The sequence below is a fragment of the Anabrus simplex genome, chromosome 5 (assembly GCF_040414725.1).
Source record: "Anabrus simplex isolate iqAnaSimp1 chromosome 5, ASM4041472v1, whole genome shotgun sequence".
Classification (NCBI taxonomy): Eukaryota; Metazoa; Arthropoda; class Insecta; order Orthoptera; family Tettigoniidae; genus Anabrus; species Anabrus simplex.
In genome coordinates this window covers 298615079-298637283 of record NC_090269.1, presented here as the reverse complement: position 1 = coordinate 298637283, position 22205 = coordinate 298615079, and the positions used below count along the sequence as shown (strand labels likewise).

The following is a 22205-nucleotide window of genomic DNA, read 5'->3' as shown; positions in this document are numbered from 1 at the left end:
ACTTCTTTTGTTACAGTATTATAAAGCGTTGTCATTTTTACAAAAGGTGAATTTGACAGATGCAATGTTTTCAACCTTTGAAAGTGAAATAATTGGTGCTGACGTGATCTGATGTGCGGAACATGGAATGAAATGTGGTTTAAGAGGTCCAAAGAATCAAATCGTCCTATTGCTATTTTTCTTAGTATTTGTATAGAAATTAAGGACCGTATGGTTTTCAATGAATGATACTGAAATACATTACTCAACAACTGGGCTGATGTGTCGAAGGAAAAAAAAAATATTAAAAGTTTTGTGCAACGCTCAAGGACACCAAAAACAAATACAGAGAAACAATAAAATCAACATCAAAACACAAGGATACTTACCTTGGGGACAGTAACTTATGAATATAAAACATAGAAGGGCCCAGAAAAATTAAGGAAATAAGAGGCCAGGATCTTAAATTAACATGATTGCTAGGTCAAGGTGACTAAGGCTACCAAGTAAGAGACAAAATAAAAGGTTAAATCAAAATATTTACCTAAAGAATAAAAAAAACTTTCATGAATGGCAAATAACAAGATTCAAAAATTCTTGCAATGTATTGAAAAATAAGCAAAGTCGAGAACTAATAATTTAATGTTAAATTAATTCATTAAAATAGGAGTTAAATATTTAGTTTTAAAATAATTAAAATTATGAACAAACACTCAGATAGCAAGCTACCATAATTCTTACAACGTATCGAAAATAAAACACAAGGGAACAAGGTAATAATCTTGAATATTTAAGATGGGTCATGGAATCCAATGGTAAGTAATAGTAAATTTAGACCTCAGTGAAATCAACTAAATTTAAATAAACATAAACAGAACATCAAACACCAAGTTACCAGGTCGAAGACCATTATAGAATAGTTTAGTTACCACATACAGTTACATGAATTACTCAACATTCTTCCACACCTTACACAGTTTCATAGGTCAGTACACGCACTAGTAGGATGCCCAAAGCAATAACCAGGAATTAATTCAACGAAGGAGGATACAGGGAGGGAAACAATGTATTATCTCATTACAAGATGGACAGAGGCGAACGCATAACGATGAACCCATCTACCCAACACCATCCTTCTCAATAACCCAGTAACCCAGAATGTAAAGAAATCCAGATAAAACAAGCAGAAAGGAGACAAAAATATAGTAACCCAAATCATCCGTAACCATAAAAGCATGGAAAATTGACCAAGAATAAAGGAAGAAGCAGTGGCAATAACTGGAGAAATCAGGAATAGGTCATGCATATAAGCCCCATTGCATGAGACTACACATAAACAGCCCCAGTACACAAATTATTCATAATAATACCAGATCACCTACAACATCTGACCCACAGATATCATCTAAGAGAGACATAAGCTCTCATATCACAAGATATCAAATGAAGACATGATCGAAGCCAGTGTACATCCATGAAATAACAACAATGCCCAAACAAGCCTCAGGGTAATCCCCGGGCTAACAATAAAGTGAATCACAACACCTACGAGACATTCCATACTGACTCAGAACCACCTTGCTTATCTCTAGGATTCCAAGGATAAATAAAATATACCAGCCAAGACAAGGACATACGTTAACAGGTTGTCTGTCTGTTAGGTCATCAGCCCAGAGGCTGGTTGGATCCTCAAATAGCACCACCAAAGGTTGTGCGGTTATACGGAAACCCCCAAAACCAATGGCAGCACCAAAATGAGGCGTACTAGGCAAGATGAGGAGTGAGGTAGTTTGCCACTGCTTTCCTCACTGGGTCAGAAAGTACTATTGCAGCACGACTGACCCTATGAGCAGCACCTTTCATAACACTCAGATGCACTAGTCATGCTCTGAATGTCATTACTCAGCACTACCCATACCCCAGCAACTTCCATATTGTCACAGCCATGGATGTTGACTGGGACTTTGGTGGAAGCTACACTTTACTCTGGCCTGTGCCAAGAGATGGTTAAGACAAGACAAGATTTCAGATCAATCTCGAAGACCCCATAATCAACTAGAAGGACAGCATTACACACCAGGCTGACAACTTTTACAAGATACACTCCCACAATACATAGCAAAATAAACAGGAAGAAAACAATTAAGGAAATGGTTTAATTTCAGAGCACAATACCACAATTACTAGGTAAGGAAATATACCGATGACTACATGACAATCGTGAGACCCACAACCAAAGTCCTAGGATGAAAAAGTAAAAACGAAGGGTCGTTTCAGCTATAAGCCAGCCGTGCTCTACACCAGAATTCAGAAATGAAACCAGGAACCACCAGCAACAACATATACCATGCAGCAACCAACCAGGACTAGCAAAGAAAAATCGGAAAGAATGAAGAATTCACTCAAGCACCTGGCCAAAACTGACATTAACCAGCACAAGATCACACACATGCGTGACACTAGTCACACATCATAAGTAGTAGAGAATGAAATCCCAGAGCAGAAATTCAGTATACAGACACTCAAGAGAAAATATGCAAGGGGAAGAAGCTAATCCACAGTGAGTACAATTAACCAGGTCAAGGAAATCATAGATTCACCAAGAAATTAAGACCACACCTCATTACAACCAGACCACATAAGTGCAGTACATGCACAAGGCACACGGGAAAAATAAGAAAGGAAATGGTACCAAGACAGAACATCACATGTTTAACATCACCAGCAGAAATTAATAATCCAACAAGAGAATTGACAGTGGTTCATAGATAAAATATATACGATGATAGAGCTTAAAAAATAATCTTCAAATTCTGATAATGCAATTTGGCTGAAAGCTTGGCTTCATTAAATATAGTGGCTTTAATCCAGTATTCATTTATTTCTTTACGTTAAACAAAATAGGCCTACATAAAATAATTTACACTTCTCATTTTAATATGAACTTCCAAGAACACATGATCTTTTATTCTCTGTAGTCGGGTCCTAGTTCGTGAACCTAGGCAACGGCTGAGTGGCCTTGTAAGTGGTCCTGAGAGTCAGGATACCAGTTGCTATGGAATGGGAGTAGGCATCTCGGACATATTCTGAGTCATGGCTCTCTTTGTGCTCAGACGGCTAGGACTATACAATCCCCCGGTGGTCCCTAATCCGTTAGATGAGAGACCCTCACTTGGACTATGTAAGGGACTCATTGGAAACAACTTGGCGAAAGAAATGGATAGGATAGTGCTAATGGGCGATTTCAATGCAAGAGTCGGAAATAGAACTGAAGGATATGAAAGGGTGATTGGTAAATGGGAGGAAGATATGGAAGCTAATGGAAATGGGAAGCATTTGCTGGCCATTAGTGCTAGTATGGGTTTAGCGGTTATGAATATATTCTTTAAGCATGAGGCTATTCACCGCTACACATGGGAGGCTAAGGGTACCACAGCCATAATAGATCTTAACCGACTTCGAATTCAGGAAGTCTGTTAGGAATATACGAGTTTTCCGGGGATTTTTCGATGATACAGACTACTATCTGATATGTAGTGAACTAAGTATCTCTAGGGCTAGGATCGAGAAAGTGGAATCTGTCTACAAACGAATAAGAGTACAAAATCTCCAGGACGGGGTAATTAGAAGAACATGGATATGACCACATTCATAATAAATGATATCATAACCAACTTCGAATTCAGGCAGTCTGTTAGGATTGTACAAATTTTCCGCGAATTTTTCGATGATACAGACCACTATCTGATTTGTAGTGAACTAAGTATCTCTAGGCCTGGGATAGAGAAAGTGAAATCTGTCTGCAAATGAATAAGGGTAGAAAATCTCCAGGACGAGCAGACAGAAGTACATGGATATGATTAGTGAGAAGTTTCGAACAGTAGACAGTAAGCAGGTTCAGGATATAGAAAGAGAATAGGGGGCATACAGGGATTCTGTAGTGGAAACAGCAAGGGAATGCCTAGGAACAACTCTGTGTTTGGCAGAATGATAAAATGAGAGCACTCATAACATAACATGTTTCTTACCCTATGATAGAAAAAACTTCCCACATGGATCCTCTTACTAATCTCAGCATCCAGTCAAGCATTCTCAGTTAATTCACTCCCCAGGTATTTGAACGTTTCCACTACTTCCAGGGGCTTGTCTGCAAGTGTAATCTGACCTTTCCCTTCTTTTCCCCCTCTAGTAAAAAGAAGGCTCATCAGAAATGGCTCCAAACAAGGGCCGATGCAGACAGGGAATTGTACGTAGATGAAAGAAACAGAGCAAAAAAAGTAGTAGTTGAATCCAAAAAGAAGTTATGGGAAGATTTTGGTAATAACCTGCAAAGCCTAAGTCAAGCAGCAGGGAAACCTTTCTGGTCAGTAATAAAGTCTTCCCCGGGCTAAGACAGGGAAGTGTTGTATCACCAATTCTGTTTACAATAGTAATGTATAACATCATGGGAACAGCAAAAGCAGCACAAGGAGGAAGAGAAATGAACATTATGTTATTTGCAGATGATATTGTGATTTGGGGAGATGACAGGAAGGTTCAAGAGCAGTTGGATGTGGTGAATGGGAAGATCGAAGAATGTGGATTGAAAATAAGTGAAGAAAAGAGTAAAACTCTTGTTATGACTAGAGGGGGAAAAGAAGGGAAAGGTCAGATTACACTTGCAGACAAGCCCCCGGAAGTAGTGAAAATGTTCAAATACGTGGGGAGTGAATTAACTGAGAATGCTTGACTGGATGCTGAGATTAGTAAGAGGATCCATGTGGGAAGTTTTTTCTATCATAGGGTAAGGAACATGTTATGAGACAAAGATGAGCCAATGGAAGCAAAGGAAACTATGTACAAGATGTATTACGTATCCATAACAACTTACAGGGCAGAAACTTGGACATTGATAATGAAGGATGAGAGTCGAATACAGGCAGCCACAATGAAGTTGTTGAGGAGTATGACACAGAAGAGTAGAAGAGACAAAATAAGGAATGAGAAAATCCGGGAAGAAATTGGAGTGGAAAAAGCGAAGGAGTGACTAAAGAATACCAAAAAAGGTGATGGAAATGCAAATGCAAGGAAGGAGAGGCTGTGGACAACCACGATTGAGATGGAAAGAAACAATCCAACGCAGTATTATAGAAAGAAACCTGAACTGGGCACAGTGTTGGAGGAGGAGTGGTGAAAGGACCGAAGAAAGTGGAGAGGAACCATATTCGCCCCTACCCGGCTATAGCTGGATAAAGGGAAATGATGATGAAGAGAGGGAAAAAGGAAATGAACAATGTTTTGAGTAATTCAGGTGAACTCATAATAGATCCCAAGGAATGACTGTACAGGTGGAGGGAATATTTTGAATATCTTCTCAACGTAAAAGGAAATCTTCCTGGTGGTGTTGCGAACAGTCAAGCTCATGGGGTGGAGGAAAATCATGTTGGTGAAATTACGCTTGAGGAAGTGGAAAGGATGGTAAATAAACTCCAATGTCATAAAGCAGCAGGAATATATTAAATTAGACCTGAAATGGTGAAGTATAGTGGGAAGGCTGGGAATAAAGGGCTTCACAGAGTAGTAAGATTAGCATGGAGTGTTGGTATGGTACCTTCAGATTGGACAAAAGCAGTAATTGCACCTATCTATAAGCATGGGAACAGGAAGGATTGCAACAACTATCGAGGTATCTCGTTGATTAGTACACCAGGCAAAGTATTCACTGGCATCTTGGAAGGGAGGCTGTGATCAGTGGTTGAGAAGAAATTGGATAAAAACCAGTGTGGTTTCAGACCACCAAAGGGCTGTCAGGGTCAGATTTTTAGTATGTGCCAGGTAATTGAAAAATGCTACGAGAGGAATACACAGCTGTGTTTATGTTTCATAGATCTAGCAAAAGCATATGACAGGGTACCGAGGGAAAAGATATTTGCCATACTGGAGGACTATGGAATTAAAGGTAGATTATTAAAATCAATCAAAGGCATGTATGCTGACAATTGGGCTTCAGTGAGAATTGATGGTAGAATGAGTTCTTGGTTCAGGGTACTCACAGGGGTTAGACAAGGCTGTAATCTTTCAACTTTGCTGTTCATTGTTTACATGGATCGTCTGCTGCAAGGTATAAAGTGGCAAGGAGGGATTTAGTTAGGTGGAAATGTGTAAGCAGTCTGGCCTCTGCTGATGACTTGGTCTTAATGGCAGATTGTGCTGAAAGCCTGCAGTCTAATATCTTGGAACTTGAAAATAAGTGTAATGAGTATGATATGAAAATTAGTCTTTCGAAGATTAAATTGTTGTCAGTAGGTAAGAAATTCAACAGAATTGAATGTCAGATTGGTGATACAAAGCTGGAACAGGTAGATAATTTCAAGTATTTAGTTTGTGTGTTCTCCCAGGATGGGAACATAGTGAGATTGAATCAAGGTGTAGTAAAGCTAATTCAGTGAGCTCGCAGTTGCAATCAACAGTATTCTGCAAGAAGGAAGTCAGCTCCCAGACGAAACTATCTTTACATCGGACTGTTTTCAGACCAACTTTGCTTTATGGGAGCGAAAGCTGGGTGGACTCAGGATATCTTACTTAAACGTTAGAAGTAACCGACATGAAAGTTGCGAGAATGATTACTGGTACAAACAGGTGGGAACAATGGCAGGAGGGTATTCTGAATGAGGAGATAAAAGTTAAGTTAGGAATGAACTCGATGGATAAAGCTGTACACATAAACCGGCTTCGGTGGTGGGGTCATGTGAGGCGAATGGAGGAGGATAGGTTACCTAGGAGAATAATGGACTCTGCTATGGAGAGTACGGGAAGTAGAGGGAGACCAAGACGACGATGGTGAGACTCAGTTCCTAATGATTTCAAGATAAAAAACTAAATGAGGCCACAGCACTAGTTGCAAACAGAGGATTGTGGCGATATTTAGTAAATTCACAGAGACTTGCAGACTGAACGCTGAAAGGCGTAACGGTCTATAATGATAATGTATGTATAAAAACAATGAATTTTAAAAAAGTTATTTTTAGTGCTGGAAAGCGAATCTTTTGTTTTCTTTGATGAAAGATTTACGGTGTATTGAAAATGCGTTCAATAGAGGAGGTAATGGGGGCATGTTTGCACTTCATAATTTCTGTTGGGGTTAGTCCAATGTTAACTTCACACAAGTTTCCACACAATATTCCAGCAACCTTTCCAATTTCTTTAAGTCCAGAATTCTTTGAAAGTACAGTGTCCTTCATTTTTGCTATATCTGAAGTTATTCTTCATTCACATCGAGAGCTCCCCAAAAACATAGCACGGTTGAAGGTATGGAACAAGATATCACAACTGAGTTTGGTAGACTGTATACACAACGGCTGCTCCTCAATCACTCGTCTCGTTCTAAGCAATGATTAACAAATTTTGCTGATATATGAGGACAGATTCATGAAATTTACATGACAAAATATTTACAAGAATGTACAAATTGTAGTTTTAAAGCAGTCTCACTGTGTCAATAATAAAACTGTGACAAGTCGTATGTACAAATCGCAGTTGACAATGTTCTTTGTCCATACCAAGAATCAGAGTCTAAATTAGAACTGCCATCAGAATACACACACTCCGAATAGCCATCTGAGTCACAGTATCACAATCAGAATCAGAGTGTGAATAATAAGAGAATGATCGCGTCGCCACAACACTAGCCCTTATGAAAACAGAACAATGGACAGCTTCTCTACCTTCCAGAACTACCAGCATCTGACGATCTATGATGAGGAGGTTTCAAATTCTAATTTCTTAAGAGCTCTGATTGGCTACTAGGACATCTAACATACAATGCCTGAGGCGCTGTTCATTTGTCACACTGACGAATATACATCTATAACCTTACTTTTGGGATGTTTTCCATTGTTGCTATGGGAGATGACTCATTCTACTCCAAAAACCCAGCCTAGCCAATGGTTGTTTTAAGCATACATAGGAACTTTCCAAGTTTTAACATTTTAAAATATACCTTACCCTTGAGACTTCCACTAACATAAAGCATTCTACAATATTATACAAAAAAATTCTATGATATTCATACAAAATTCCTTATTTTAAATAACCTGGCATGGTCAAAATGTCATCGTCTGATACGATAAACTAACCTAATATAAATATACCAATTTATACATCTACACAAATGACCAGCCAAGGCCTTCCTATACAAGAAGCTTCATTTATGCCGATGACCTGGCTTTAGCTGTCCAGTGCGACGACTTTCAAACCACTGAAATGCAGCTCTCAAATGCACTTAAGGAACTTTCAGTGTACTATCAGAAGAACCGGCTACTGCAAAACCCGACTAAGACCCAGGTGTGTGCATTTCATCTTCGAAATCGAGAAGCTACTAGACAGCTGTGCGTGACGTGGGAGGGTAAGGAACTGGAGCATTGTTTTACACCTAGGTACCTGGGTGTCACTTTAGACCGGACCTTAACATACAAGAAACACTGTGTTAATTCTGGACAGAAAGTCTCAGCCCGAAATAACATCCTCCGTAAACTTGGCTCAAGCAAATGGGGAGCCCATCCAACTTTGTTAAGAACCTCAGCTCTTGCTCTGAGTTTTTCTGCAGCTGAGTATGCGTGTCCTGTATGGTTTAGGTCAGCCCATACGAAGCGGGTGGATGCAGCCCTTAATGAAACATGTAGAATAGTAACTGGGTGTCTGAAACCTACTCCCACTGACAAACTCTACTGCTTGGCTGGTATTTCTCCTCCAGACATTCGGCGAGAAGTGTTTGCAAGGCAAGAGAGGTCGAAGGTGGATCTCACAAGCAACCACCCGTTATTTGGACATCGACCTCCACCCAGAAGACTGAAGTCCAGGAAAAGTTTCCTCAATGTCTCCAAGGCCTTGGATAAACCAGCAAGAACAGCACGTTGTGATATGTGGCGAGCAAAAATGGAGCATCTTTCTGATTGGATGGTGCCTTCTGAATCTCCACCCCCTGGTCATCATTTGGAATGGACAACCTGGAAGGCACTTAATCGTTTGAGGAGTGGAGTAGGTAAATCCAAGGATAACCTTAAAAAATGGGGTTATCTGAAAGATCAGTCAGACTTCTGCGATTGTGGGGAGCAACAAACTACCCAACACCTGTATGACTGTCAGTCCTGCCCTGTTCGTTGTACACTTCAAGACTTGATTCAAGCCACGGAAGAGGGAATTTCTGTTGCCCATTTCTGGGCAGACATTGTGTGAAACATGTTTTGTGACATAAAATGTATTCTGTTTTATTTGTATATAATACCTTATATGTATTTTTAAGTTTCTCAACACTCTGACACGAAATAAATAAATAAATAAATAAGTGGAGTCTTTATATTAGTAAAATCTGGGGTTCGTACAATCATATGGTTACAAATTTTTAAAGACGCTACTTAATTTTCACAGTACTTATACCTGAATCATTTCCATATGCAGCATAGTCATCATCATCGTCATTTCCCTTTATCCAGTTGTAGCCGGGTAGGGGCAAATATGGTTCCTCTCCACTTTCTTCGGTCTTTCCACCACTCCTCCTCCAACCCTGTGTCCCAGTCCAGGTTTCTTTCTATAATACTGCATTGGATTGTATCCTTCCATCTCAATCGTGGTCGTCCATGGCCCCTCGTTCCTTGCATTTGCATTTCCATCACTTTTCTTGGCATTCTTTTGTCACTCATTCGCTTTATGTGCCCAAACCATCTTAGTCAGCTCTTCTCTATTCTATCATTCATTTTTTCCTCTCCAATTTCTTCCCGGATTTTCTCATTCCTTATTTTGTCTCTTCGTCTCTTCTGTATCATACTCCTCAAGAACTTCATTTCGGCTGCCTGTATTCGACTCTCATCCTTCTTTGTCATTGTCCAAGTTTCTGCTCCGTAAGTTGTTATGGGTACGTAATACATCTCGTACATAGTTTACTTTGCTTCCATTGGCACATCTTTGTCCCATAACATGTTTCTTCGACTATGATAGAAATAACTTCCAGCTTGAATCCTCTTATTAATCTCAGCATCCAGTTGAGCATTCTCCATTAATTCACTCCCCATGTATTTGAATGTTTCCACTACTTCCAGGGGCTTGTCTGCAAATGTAATCTGACCTTTCCCTTCTTTCTCCCCTCTAGTCAGAACAAGATTTTTACTCTTTTCTACACTTATTTTCAATCCTTATTCTTCGATCTTCCCATTCACCACATCCAACTGTTCTTGAATGTTCCTGTCATCGTGTCCCCAAAGAACATGTTCATTTCTCTTCCTCCATATGCTGCTTTTGCTGTTCTCATGATGTCATCCATTACTATTGCAAACAGGATTGGCAACAGAACACTTCCCTGTCTCAGCCCACTAGTTATTTTGAACCAACTTGTCCTGCCAACTTGTGTTTGCATGCAACTACAACATCCCTTGTACATTGCAATCATTTTTATTAATCTCTGTCCAATTCCTTTTTGCATCAGACTGTGCCAAACTTTAGTTGGGGACACTGTCATATGCCTTTTCAATGTCAACGAATGTCATCACCATATCATTCCCATACTCCCATTGCTTTTCCATTAGTTGTCTTGTAATGAAAATGGGCTCTATTGTTGACTTTCCACTTCTGAACCCAAACTGATTTTCCTGTATCTGATTCTCAACCCTCAATCTTATTCTACTTTCCAGTATCCCATCCATTATCTTAGCAACATGGGATATTACAGTAATTCCCCTGTAGTTCTTCAATATAGCATTTAAATGGTTCATGACACTGAGGAGATAAAGATTACCTTCTAAACCTGTAATCTTCATAAACATGGTGCTATAGAGCATCCAGCATTGAGAAAGAATTTAGGAGCCTTATGGCAACAATGTTGCTAGCTCTAGGCAGCGGTAGTGCTGAAGTCATATTATATTCACCCATTTCGAGTACTGTGCTTTCACAAGACAGTGACACAGCACAACTCGAATAGCTGCTGAAATAGAACACGGCCAGCAATGAGGAGTTTTACAGGTTTTAACCAAGTGGGCTAATATTAAAGATATATTAAAGGTAATTGTAGAACACTATTATGGTGAAAAAATTATGTTTAGTGTTGGCAGGGAGGGATTCAGTTGTAAGCAGTTTGGCCTATGCTGACTACTTGGTCTTAATGGCAGACTATGCCGAAAGCCTGCAGTCTAATATCTTGGAACTTGAAAATAGGTGCAATGAGTATGGTATGAAAATTAGCCTCTCGAAGTCTAAATTGATGTCAGTAGGTAAGAAATTCAACAGAAATGAATGTCAGATTGGTGATACAAAACTACAACAGGTCGATAATTTCAAGTATTTAGGTTGTGTGTTCTCCCAGGACTTCCATCTGACTTGTGCCATTAGAAACCTACTTCAAAATCGAAGTTTCTTCGTTGAGTTCCAGGGAAAAAGAAGCAGGTGGAAAATACAGAAGAACGGACTACCTCAGGGAAGCGTGTTGGCACCAATGCTTTTCAATATTTACACAAATGATCAGCCTCTTCCTGCCGGGACGAATAGTTTCATCTATGCTGATGATTGTGTCATCACATCTCAGGGGGATAACTTCGAGGCGATTGAACAAACATTGTCCACAGCTCTAGACACTCTTGCTGGCTATTACATGAAGAATCAACTAACACCAAACCCAACTAAGACGCAAACCTGTGTTTTCCACCTAAACAACAGAGAAGCTTCCCGAACTCTGAAGGTTACTTGGCAAGGCATAGCATTACAACACAATCCTACCCCGAAGTACCTCGGAGTCACTCTGGATCGTGCCTTAACCTACAGAAAACATTGTTTGAACATCAAGCAGAAAGTGGCTGCTAGAAACAATATTGTGCGGAAGCTAACTGGAACATCTTGGGGAGCACAACCAGACACAGTGAGGACATCTGCCCTTTCGCTCTGCTATTCCGCAGCTGAATACGCATGCCCGGTGTGGTACAAATCTTGCCATACCAAAGCAGTTGATGTAGCACTCAACGAAACCTGCCGCATTATTACTGGATGTTTGAGACCTACACCTTTGGAAAAAGTGTATTGCCTTGCAGGGATAGCACCTCCCGATATTCGCCATGAAGTGGCAGCCAAGAAAGAAAAGAGAAAGGTGTTGACATCGGAAGTCCATCCTTTGTTTGGATATGAGCCACCACGCCAGCGGCTTAAGTCTAGGAAAAGCTTCTTGAGAGTAACCAAAACACTTGCAGGAACAGCGCAGCAAGCAAGAATTCAAGAATGGCGCGTCAGGAGTCAACATACGAGGATCAGTCAATGGATGACCCCAAAAGAGGAACTCCCTCCTGGCCATGTCACAGATTGGGTGAATTGGAGAGCACTGAACAGACTGCGCTCTGGTGTTACGCGGTGCAGGGTAAACCAGAAGAAATGGGGTTTCGAAGTGGACAGTACCTTGTGTGTATGTGGAGAAGAGCAGACCACAGCCCATTTGCTGCAATGCAGTTCATGCCCATTCAGCTGCACAACAGAAGACCTGGTTAAACCGAAGCCAAATGCACTTGATGTTGCAAGGTTTTGGGCTCACATAGTTTAATGTGGCTCTTCGCCATTGGAGTATTTATATTATGTTTTATGTTTTTCCTTATCTTTAATTTTAAACTTATGTATGCTTCTGACACGATGTAAAAAAATATAGTAAGCGAGATTGAATCAAGGTGTAGTAAAGCTAATGCAGTGAGCTCGCAGTTGCGATCAGCAGTATTCTGTAAGAAGGAAGTCAGCTCCTAGACGAGTCTATCTTTACATCGGTCTGTTTTCAGACCAACTTTGCTTTACGGGAGCGAAAGCTGGGTGGACTCAGGATATCTTATTTATAAGTTAGAAGTAACAGACATTAAAGTAGCAAGAATGATTGCTGGTACAAACAGGTGGGAACAATGGCAGGAGGGAACTTGGAACGAGGAGATAAAAGCTCATTTAGGAATGAACTCGATGGATGAAGCTGTACGCATAAACTGGCTTTGGTGGTGATGTCATGTGAGGCGAATGGAGGAGGATAGGTTACCTAGGAGAATAATGGACTCTGCTATGGAGGGTAAGAGAAGTAGAGGGAGACCAAGACGACGTTGGTTAGACTCTGTTTATAATGATTTAAAGATTAGAGGTATACAACTAAATTAGTCCACAACACTAGTTGCAAATAGAGGATTGTGGTGACGTTTAGTAAATTCACACAGGCTTGCAGACTGAACGCTGAAAGGCATAACAGTCTATAATTATAATGTATGTATGTTGTTTCATTACATAAAGATAGGTAACAAAACCCAGTGTACGGATGCTTCCGTAAGACCCATGGTCTTTTCTCAATGCTGGATGCTCTAAAGTAAACAGAAACTTTAGTAGTATTTAAGGGGATGAGATAATGTTCATTAAAAAATTGCAATGTAACCACAATAAAATAGCAAAAATGTCACTCACCTTGATAATTCGAAGAGGTTTACTGGGATTGTTAACATCCAGGTAGTTGATAAATCCACTGAGGGAGACTGTGAGAAGATACTGACCTTGCCATAAACAAGATACCTGCAATACAATTTAAATCACATATGTAGTACGGTGTAGTATGTGCAATAATATTATGCATTGTGTGCATACACACATCGGTTACATTTCCTATATTTAATGTGAGTTGCACACTTATCACTTGTCACAGGTAAAAAAGAGGCTGATTTATCCAAGTTGCAAAAAGAGATTACTGTTACAGTAGCTTTCAGGCAGCAGCATTTCTGAAATAATTCACAGTTCGTCAACAGTTTACATGTAACTGTGGTGAAATTATATAATAAGAGGAAAAATGTCATCATGGTGAATAACTGACATAGAAAATATGGAGCACCAGACAGGTGAACATCAGCTTCAAGGACATATGAAAGTTGAACAACATGTTACAGTGGAGCAGCTTATTGTTGAAATAAACCAGTGGGTTGCGAGATGTATGTCATAAACAACTGTTCAGCAAACTCTGGTGTATATGTGGTTCTGAAGCAAATGGAAGGTCGCTGGGTCTATACTGATGAACGTGCATTTGACAGTAAAGGCTTCAAATTGCATGACAATATCAGAATTGGACCTCCTGTTGATTGGTGAAAGATTGCCCTCTTCACTAAGTCCCGTGTTGGCATGGACGTTTGCATGTCAGGTGAGAAACAGTAGAGAAGAAATACAATGCAACTACTACTGAAAGAATGCAAGCTTGTGGCAGCAGTTTTATGATCTGAAGAGCAAGAGGCACACAATAAGGTGCATAAGGACAACTGTTAACATTACACACCAGGATAACAATGAAGTCCCGTAGAAACTATCACATAACTGCATTTCCTTTACTTGTTATCTACAACAATATTAAAAAGTGTTAAATAATATCATAGTGTACTTATAAGCATATTAAAGTGAATACCTAGCTATCAGAAGAAGGTATTATTGCCATCACTACCGTTTTGAGTTCGCTTATCTTGAGATTGAACTCCTGGAACTTAACTTTCCATTCATTGAGTCTCGACTGTACTTGTTCCTGTTTTTCCCCAGATCATAACATCATCAGCAAAGGCTATTGCATTTAGTTCACCAGAGGTTTTCTTGATGTTCTTCATTATGTCATCCGTGATGGTGATAAACAATAATGGGAATAGTGCACTGCCTTAGCAAAGACAAAGATCACATAATCATGCTTGCACAAAGTTGCCCAATTAAGCTTGCACATCTACACTAATATTATAAAGAGAGAAAGTCTGTGAGTTACTTTGTAAGTGGAGCCTAACCCAGGAACCTTCCAAATGATTTCAGTAACTTATCATCTGAAAGCTTATTTCTTCCAAATCATTACAGGTTATATTTAATTATGTGGGTAGTTATAAAAATAAAGAAAATCTGAAAAAATGTGCGACCAGGACCTTTAAAAGTGAACACACTCCCTGAACTGTTCGTCCTACAAAAGAAGAAAGCCCACCAATTACACTTACAATTCAATTTTCTACACACAAAAATTCATGTGCATTTTCTCCCTAACAGTAGCAGTTCACAGAGAGAAAAGAACACCACACCTTTCTGTATTTCCGACACCTCCTCTATCTAATAAAAACCATAATAATGGAACTATTAGTCTTCCCAAGAAAGAAGCATACTGTACATACAGGATTTAGAATGCAATTTTCTATCAAATGTCAAAATGCATTTTCTTTGTAACTACTGTAATACAGAGTGTCCGAGAAGTCCCAGTACCCCTAGTTTCATACGTTTCATATTGTTATTTTGTTATATTATGGCATGGACAATTGAGTTTGTATAATTGGGGAATTCAATAGTTGTTTTATTGGTATTGGTATCCCTGCTGCTAGCGTTGTTGTCAGTCTCATTTCAGTTGTTAATTCATGGCAGACGAGAGCGGACACAGCTACAATGTTGAGCGATTAGTGGCGCGTGTGTGGGTGCATGAACGAGCACATACGGGGCAAACAATGACAGTGATAATGAGTGCATTTAGAGATTGGTTTGGCAAACCCCAACCTCGTAAACCTACCCTGCTTGATTGGGAGAAAAGTGCGTTTGCTTCAGGCAGTGTCAAAGACAGGCCGCGTAGTGGACGTAAGAAGACACGGGAAGAAACGTGTGCCGCCGTCGCTCAATCAATTGAGTAGTCTCCATTGAAATTCATTCGCAAAAGAGCAGCTGAACTTCAAGTACCGCAGTCAACAATGCATGACGACATTAAAAGAGATTTGAAAATGAAAGGATTTAGGCCGAAGCATGTGAATGCATTATCTGACAATGACATGGAGCAACGAGTTGCAGCCTGCCGTGCTTTGTTGGAACAATTCCCAACTGCTGTGTCTCGCTCAAGAGTGTTATTTTCTGATGAATGTGCGATATATCGCAGTTCGTATAGGAGGAATGTAGTTTTCTGGTCTAAGGAAAATCCTCATTATGTGCAAGAGTTGGAAAGGACCCCCCCCTCATGTTATGGTATGGGCCAGGATATCATTACATCACTTGTGCGGACCGTATTTTTTTTTTATGGGTATGTGAATGGAAAATCTTATTTGCATATGTTACAATCTTGGTTAATACCTCAGCTTCAAGACAAGGGAATCATGGGTCATGTGTGGTTACAGCAGGATGGGGCTCCAGCACATTTTGCTATTCAGGTGCGCGAGTTCCTTGATGAACAATTTCAAGGCCGCTGGATTGGCCGTGGCTCACCAACATCTCCAGCCCTGTTGAAATGGCCACCACGAAGCCCGGACCTTACCACGCCAGACAACTCATTACGGGGAATAATCAAGTCCCATGTGGCTCAACATCGATACACGACTAATGAAGAATTGCGTCAAAGTGTGGAGGAAGCCTTTTGTTCCATAACTCCTGAGATGCTCCGCAAGATGTCAATGAGGACTTGGAGATGGATAGAACTCTGTGTAAGGCATGATGGTGCACATACAGATTCCCTGGATTCATAGTTTTTATATGTAAGTACTCCACTATAATATGAAACGTATGAAACTAGGGGTACGGGGACTTCTTGGACAGCCTGTAATTTACCTGATAATTACCCTTTTACATGTTAAAGAAGCATTTTAAGCACATGACCCAGAGGGTTACCATCATTGAGCATGGTGCAGCTGGGTGGTATAGGGCAAAAATCTTTGTGATCTATTAGTGATGCAAGTCCAATAATTGTTATATATTTTCACTCTGTGAGAGAAACTTCATTGAGCTAGAAGGCAGGACAATGGAAAATGAAAGAAAATATGGAGCAAACCAAAGCAAATGCACACGTGAGGCCCTTCCAAGAGAATACATTGCATAATCCGTTAGAAGTACCACCTTGGACGCACTAAGAGGCTGAGAAGAGAGATGAAATGTAACAAAGAGGATAACAGGTAAGTTGTTATTGAACAGTACTGAACAGTAAATATACTGTTGTAACCAGCAGAACCAAATGTAATTTAGATTTAAAAGCAGGTGGAACTGCAAGGAATTGGTAAGCAGGGTGGTCGGAAACGACGTGAACCGGGTATATGAGTGTTAGTGAACTGGCCATACTGATAAATAATTTGGAAAAAATAATTTGATATCTCGCACCACTGTCATTCAACCAGTTCCTGAACTTAGCCAATAAAATCGTTTCGTGGGCAAATTCAAATGGGCTTTGCAAGGCGTTGCTGCTAAATCTGCACGTGGCTTAAGACTGGCTTGACAGCATCACTTGAAAATTGTACGACAGATACCTTCAGGTTCCACCTACTCAATACAACTTATCTTATAGGTTACATATACCGTATTTACGCGAATAATCCCCACATATTTTTTTAAAAAATTTGAGGCACGAAATTGGGTTCTGGGTTTTATTTGCATCCATGTTAGTAACACGCTCCTGGCTCACCTAATTTTCGATACTGGGTGTACAGTTATGCTTCGTGTAACCGTAGATGGAAGAAAACTGTCCCCATATGTCATATTTAAACGGAAAACAATTCAGACTTAATTTAAAACTGTCTTTACATTTAAAAAAATAGTATTTTACACAGTAATTTAAATTCAAAATTTCTCAGTGTCATGACAGAATCCACCTTCTGGAATGTGCAGGGGTAGCTTTCTGCACTTTCTCTAAATTCGGTATGTTGACAGTTTGTTTCATAACTGTTAAGTTCGAGTGAAATCGTAATTCATTTGTAGACAGCGTTTTAACGAACGCCACAGTGTCACGTAAAAGGCAGTGTGCAAAGAAGCAGAATCCACGAACACTGGCGATTCCCTTTGGCAATGCCAACAGTTGGCTAAAAAGCATGGCTCATAATTATAATCAATTTGTACACAACAAACAATTTCTCAATGCCACTGAAACTGCACTGGTTTTTTTTTATGCCTGGCCCAAACGGACTTTTTAAAAGGAGGTGGGGGTCATTGTATTGGGTTGCAATGCAGATGGAAGCGAAAGACTTCCACCCCTCGCCATAGAAAAGTTTGATAAGCAACGACGTTTTAATGGCGTCGGTACTTTCCATGCAAATACAAGGCATTTGAAAGTGCATCCAGTACAGTAATCCAATGAATGAAGCACTTGCACAAGGGAGCCAGCATAGACTTCTCGTCATTGAAAAAAAAAATTGTTGCGTGAGGTTATGTTTGTTAGTTGAGTTATCAAAGTTCATTATTGGAATACTGTAAATGAACCTTGTTGGATACACTTTGTAAATAGTTCTTTTTCATTGTACTTAAAAGGCTTAAACTGTGAATCAAAGTTAATTGTATGCAGTAACGGATCTTAGAATATTTTTTGATGCGGAAAGGGTTGGCATTTCTGAAGTACGAGTTGGAAGTTAATTCGAAATCACGTAATTCGAAGTCCGATTTTTGCGTCCCAACGACTTCGAATTAACGAGGTTTTACCATATCGCAAAACTAACATCCAAGTTTGCCGGTGTGTCTGTTTCAACTGTTTACATTGCACGAAGAAGAATTATCCACCACATGTCGTGTTAATAACCGTGTAAAGAAAAGAACGCGAGTGAAAAGTTTTTTAGACGTGGAGTGTAACAAATTTATAAGTAATTTAGGAGAGGTTTCTAGTGATGCAAGAGACAACAAATCTTGCAATCTACAGGGAATAGAGCCTACTGCATATTCAGATTAATGAAATGATAATTTTCATGGCAAATATATTTTATAGCAGTGATAATGCCCTCAATTCTGTTCAGGAAAAGCAGCTATATCTGTAAATTTACACATTCATATTTGCGTAAAGATCACGTGGACCTCGTGGAGTGATATGAAATGTTTGTTTATGCCTATGTTACTCTTTCAATGGAAGGAATTTTAGTTCATTTAATTTTTTCAAAACAAGTCTTCCTAAAATTAGGGTGCGCGGATTATTCGTGTAAATACAGTACATTATTTTCTTTCTATTAAAAACACGGGACATGTTTCATCTCGTATTTGAGATAACTTCAGCGGTAAAAATTCAATAATAAAATGCAGCGAGACTGTCTGTTGAGAATTTTCTTGTTATACATTTAAAATTACAATCTTTTATGTCAATTTTTATCCTTCATCTTGTAGAGACAAGTCCTTCTCAGTTATTAATACCTTTAAAGAAAATAAGATTAACCACATATACACATTATAATATAAAATACTTAAGAAACACACTTAATTCTTCTGTTGGAAACAAGACTAGAGTTTATGTAAATTTGGACTTGTTTTTGTAAACAAATCTTCAATATTTACAGATTACACAACCTGTTGTGTTTTGTTGTTGCCTTATTTCAAACTGTATGGAAGAGGGGACTTCAAGGTGTATTGTAAACCAACAGGGACCTAGTATACCATTTCAAAAATCTCAGTAGATATACGGTATTCAGATTTGTTTATATGTCTGGAGGAACCATCTTCACTAAGGGAGGGATTTGAACACACGGACCACAAAGCTGATAGAATCACATCAGCAAGTACGCTACGGTGACTAGCTGAAGCCCATGGTGTATTTGTATTTGATGCTGATTTCTCGGTACAGTATTTACAGAAATGTTTGTTAAAGCAGCCATGTGGTATGCGTACAGTGAACTTTGACTCGCACAGCAACACAACCTTTGATTGGTGCTCTCAAGCTGGTTTTAAGCTATGTGAAGATTTAGCAAGACTGCCTCGTAAAGCCCATTTGAATTTGCCCACGAAGCGATGTGGTTGGCTAACTTCAACAGCTGACAAAATTACAATGGCAGGAGATATCTAATTCATCATCATCAATGACCCACTCCAGTTGGCTGGGTGTGGTTAACAAACCTCCTTCACTTCTTTCTGTCCTTCCACTTTTCCTGCTCCATTACTTCTGCCACATCCAATCCAGGTTCTCTAATGTCCTGCCAAATCTGATTCATCCACCTTCTTATCGGTCTTCCAACGGGTCTCTTCCCCTTAACTTCTCTTTCAAATTCCGTTCTTGCTACCCGTTCCTTTCCCATTCTTTTTACATGTCCGAACCCTCTCAGCCTTGCTTTCTTTATATTCTGTGTTAACGGTTCTATATTGAGCTCTTCTCTGATTTTAATATTTTGAAATCTCTTCTTGTCTTTTTAACCAATGTTCTTAAAAATTTCATTTCTACTGCTAGGATCTTACTATCTTGTCTCTTATTAGTTACCAGCGTTTCTAGTCCGCATGTTACAATTGGTATGAAATACTGTTTATATAAATAATTTTGTTCTCTTGGGTACTTTGTCATCCCATAAAAGCTCTCTGACTTGATAAAATGTTGTACCTTTACTTAGTTTGTTATTAATTTCAGGGTTGATTTCATTACTTCCATTAATAATGCTACCCAGATATGTAAACTGTTCTACATTCTCTAACCGTTCTCCGTCTATGTTCACTGGGCTTCTCTTTTTCTCTTTTCCACAGTGCATAACTACAGTTTTCTTTTTACTAATTACCATTCCTAACTCCTTCAGATTTCCATTCCAAATGTCCAGTCTTCTTTGCACTTCCCTTTCTCCCTTTTCCCAAATCACCCCATCATCTGTAAATACCAATGCATTCACTTCATCACCACTGATACTCTGTTTCACACGTTTTATGATTTCATCCATCAACATAATAAACAATAATGGCGACAGTGCATTTCCTTGCTTCAGACTTTTTTTTGTATAAAATGTTTCAGAGTCACCACTCCCCACTTGTACACTGCTTTTACTCTCATGATACATTTTTATCTTGTTAATTAATGATTTTGGTACATTCCTTTTCATAGGCATTTCCATACATGTTTTTTCTTAACTGTATCATAAGCTTTTTCCAAATCCAAAACTCTTCTTTTTTATCAAATTATTTATCAGGGTGACCAACCCTGTAACGAACACATACCCAGTTCACGTTTGTTTCCGATCGCCTTGTATATGTATCTTGGTTTATCACTTGTTTCTTTCTATTATTTACATTGACCTGTTGGGTACATTTTCTCCATTTGTGTTTGTCCTATGTTCCTAATCTTGTATTTATCTTTATCAATTTGTCTCTTTTCTTTTTTCCTCTTTCTTTTTACCCAGTACTTCCCACGTCAAGACTGAAATCTATGAAGATAGTCTCTTAATGGGAATAATTTGTACGAATCATCATACAATTATGGTATGTGAACTGATGTCTTTTGAAAAACATACATGCACGCATTCATGCACACAAAGTTCTGCAATCGGACATAATTCGCAAGACTCGATCAACCTATAATTGTTAGGTTCTTCAGTCTGTGAAAACTAAATTATAACTAAATAAAATTTAGAAAATACCTAAGAACAGAAAAAATTTAATAACAGACTATACCTGAAAAGGAAACTATTAAAATGCAATGGCTTCCTCTTCTGCTCTATGTAAGAATGGTAGCCCACCAGGAAATCATATTTTGGGGCACCCTTCCTACTATGCAGTGTACTACTGTCTGGACAGCATTACAGTCACAGATTGTCCCTGCAGAAACTGCACTTGTGCTTTAGATGTTTGAACTTTGCTGGACCAGCACAATAACAGTTTAATTGAACTCATACAGTAGAAGTCCACTATAGCGAGTATGCCATATAACGAGAACTCCGTTATAGCGACTACTTTTTTTCTGTCCCTTCAAAATTCCTATATTAAACTGTGTATCGTCTTTCAGTTACAGCGAGAACCCTATCGCTGGCGCATCCGTTATTACGAGCGATTAGAGCGCGCGATTTTTTCTGTTACCGATATTTATGCACTCCAGCGATGATATTACATGCGATCGATTACCTTCGGCATAGTTTCCTCGCTATGTGCACTAGCGATTTCTCTCGTCGACATTCGAAGGCGATGTTGGAGTTGATTAGTAATAACAGTAATACCCACTGACTGCTGTTCTCTAAAGAAAATTCGAAATGAAAGAGGATAACACGTTTTCGTAATAAATGCGTAAATAACGTGGCCGATAGCAGTTGTTATCTCATTAAAAATAGACTGAATAAATGACATCTTAATTTTAATGTTATATACGGAAATTAAGTAAGAATGTGATACACCTCAAGATATGGCAGAGTACATTACTGATTTCGAAGGATATTTCATATCTTCTCGCGTCTAGTTACGGCTATTTACACGTAAATTTTTTGCGAGGAGGTTATTTCTCTACATGCGTTTCAAATATGTTTTCATGATAGGCTATATATACGGTTAGGTTAGGTGACGCTGTTTGAAGAAGAAAGCTGAGGTGT

The 22205-nt window shown here is 39.2% G+C and overlaps 1 protein-coding gene across 1 annotated transcript in view; it reads right to left on the bottom strand.

The window, feature by feature from the left end:
* The window catches only part of flr (actin-interacting protein 1 flr), a 306602-nt gene that overhangs the window by 151458 nt on the left and 132939 nt on the right, over positions 1-22205 (bottom strand). The window contains exon 8 of the mRNA XM_067147455.2: positions 13411-13515. Within this exon, the coding sequence (XP_067003556.1) occupies positions 13411-13515 (105 nt within the window). The remainder of the gene's footprint in view (positions 1-13410; positions 13516-22205) is intronic.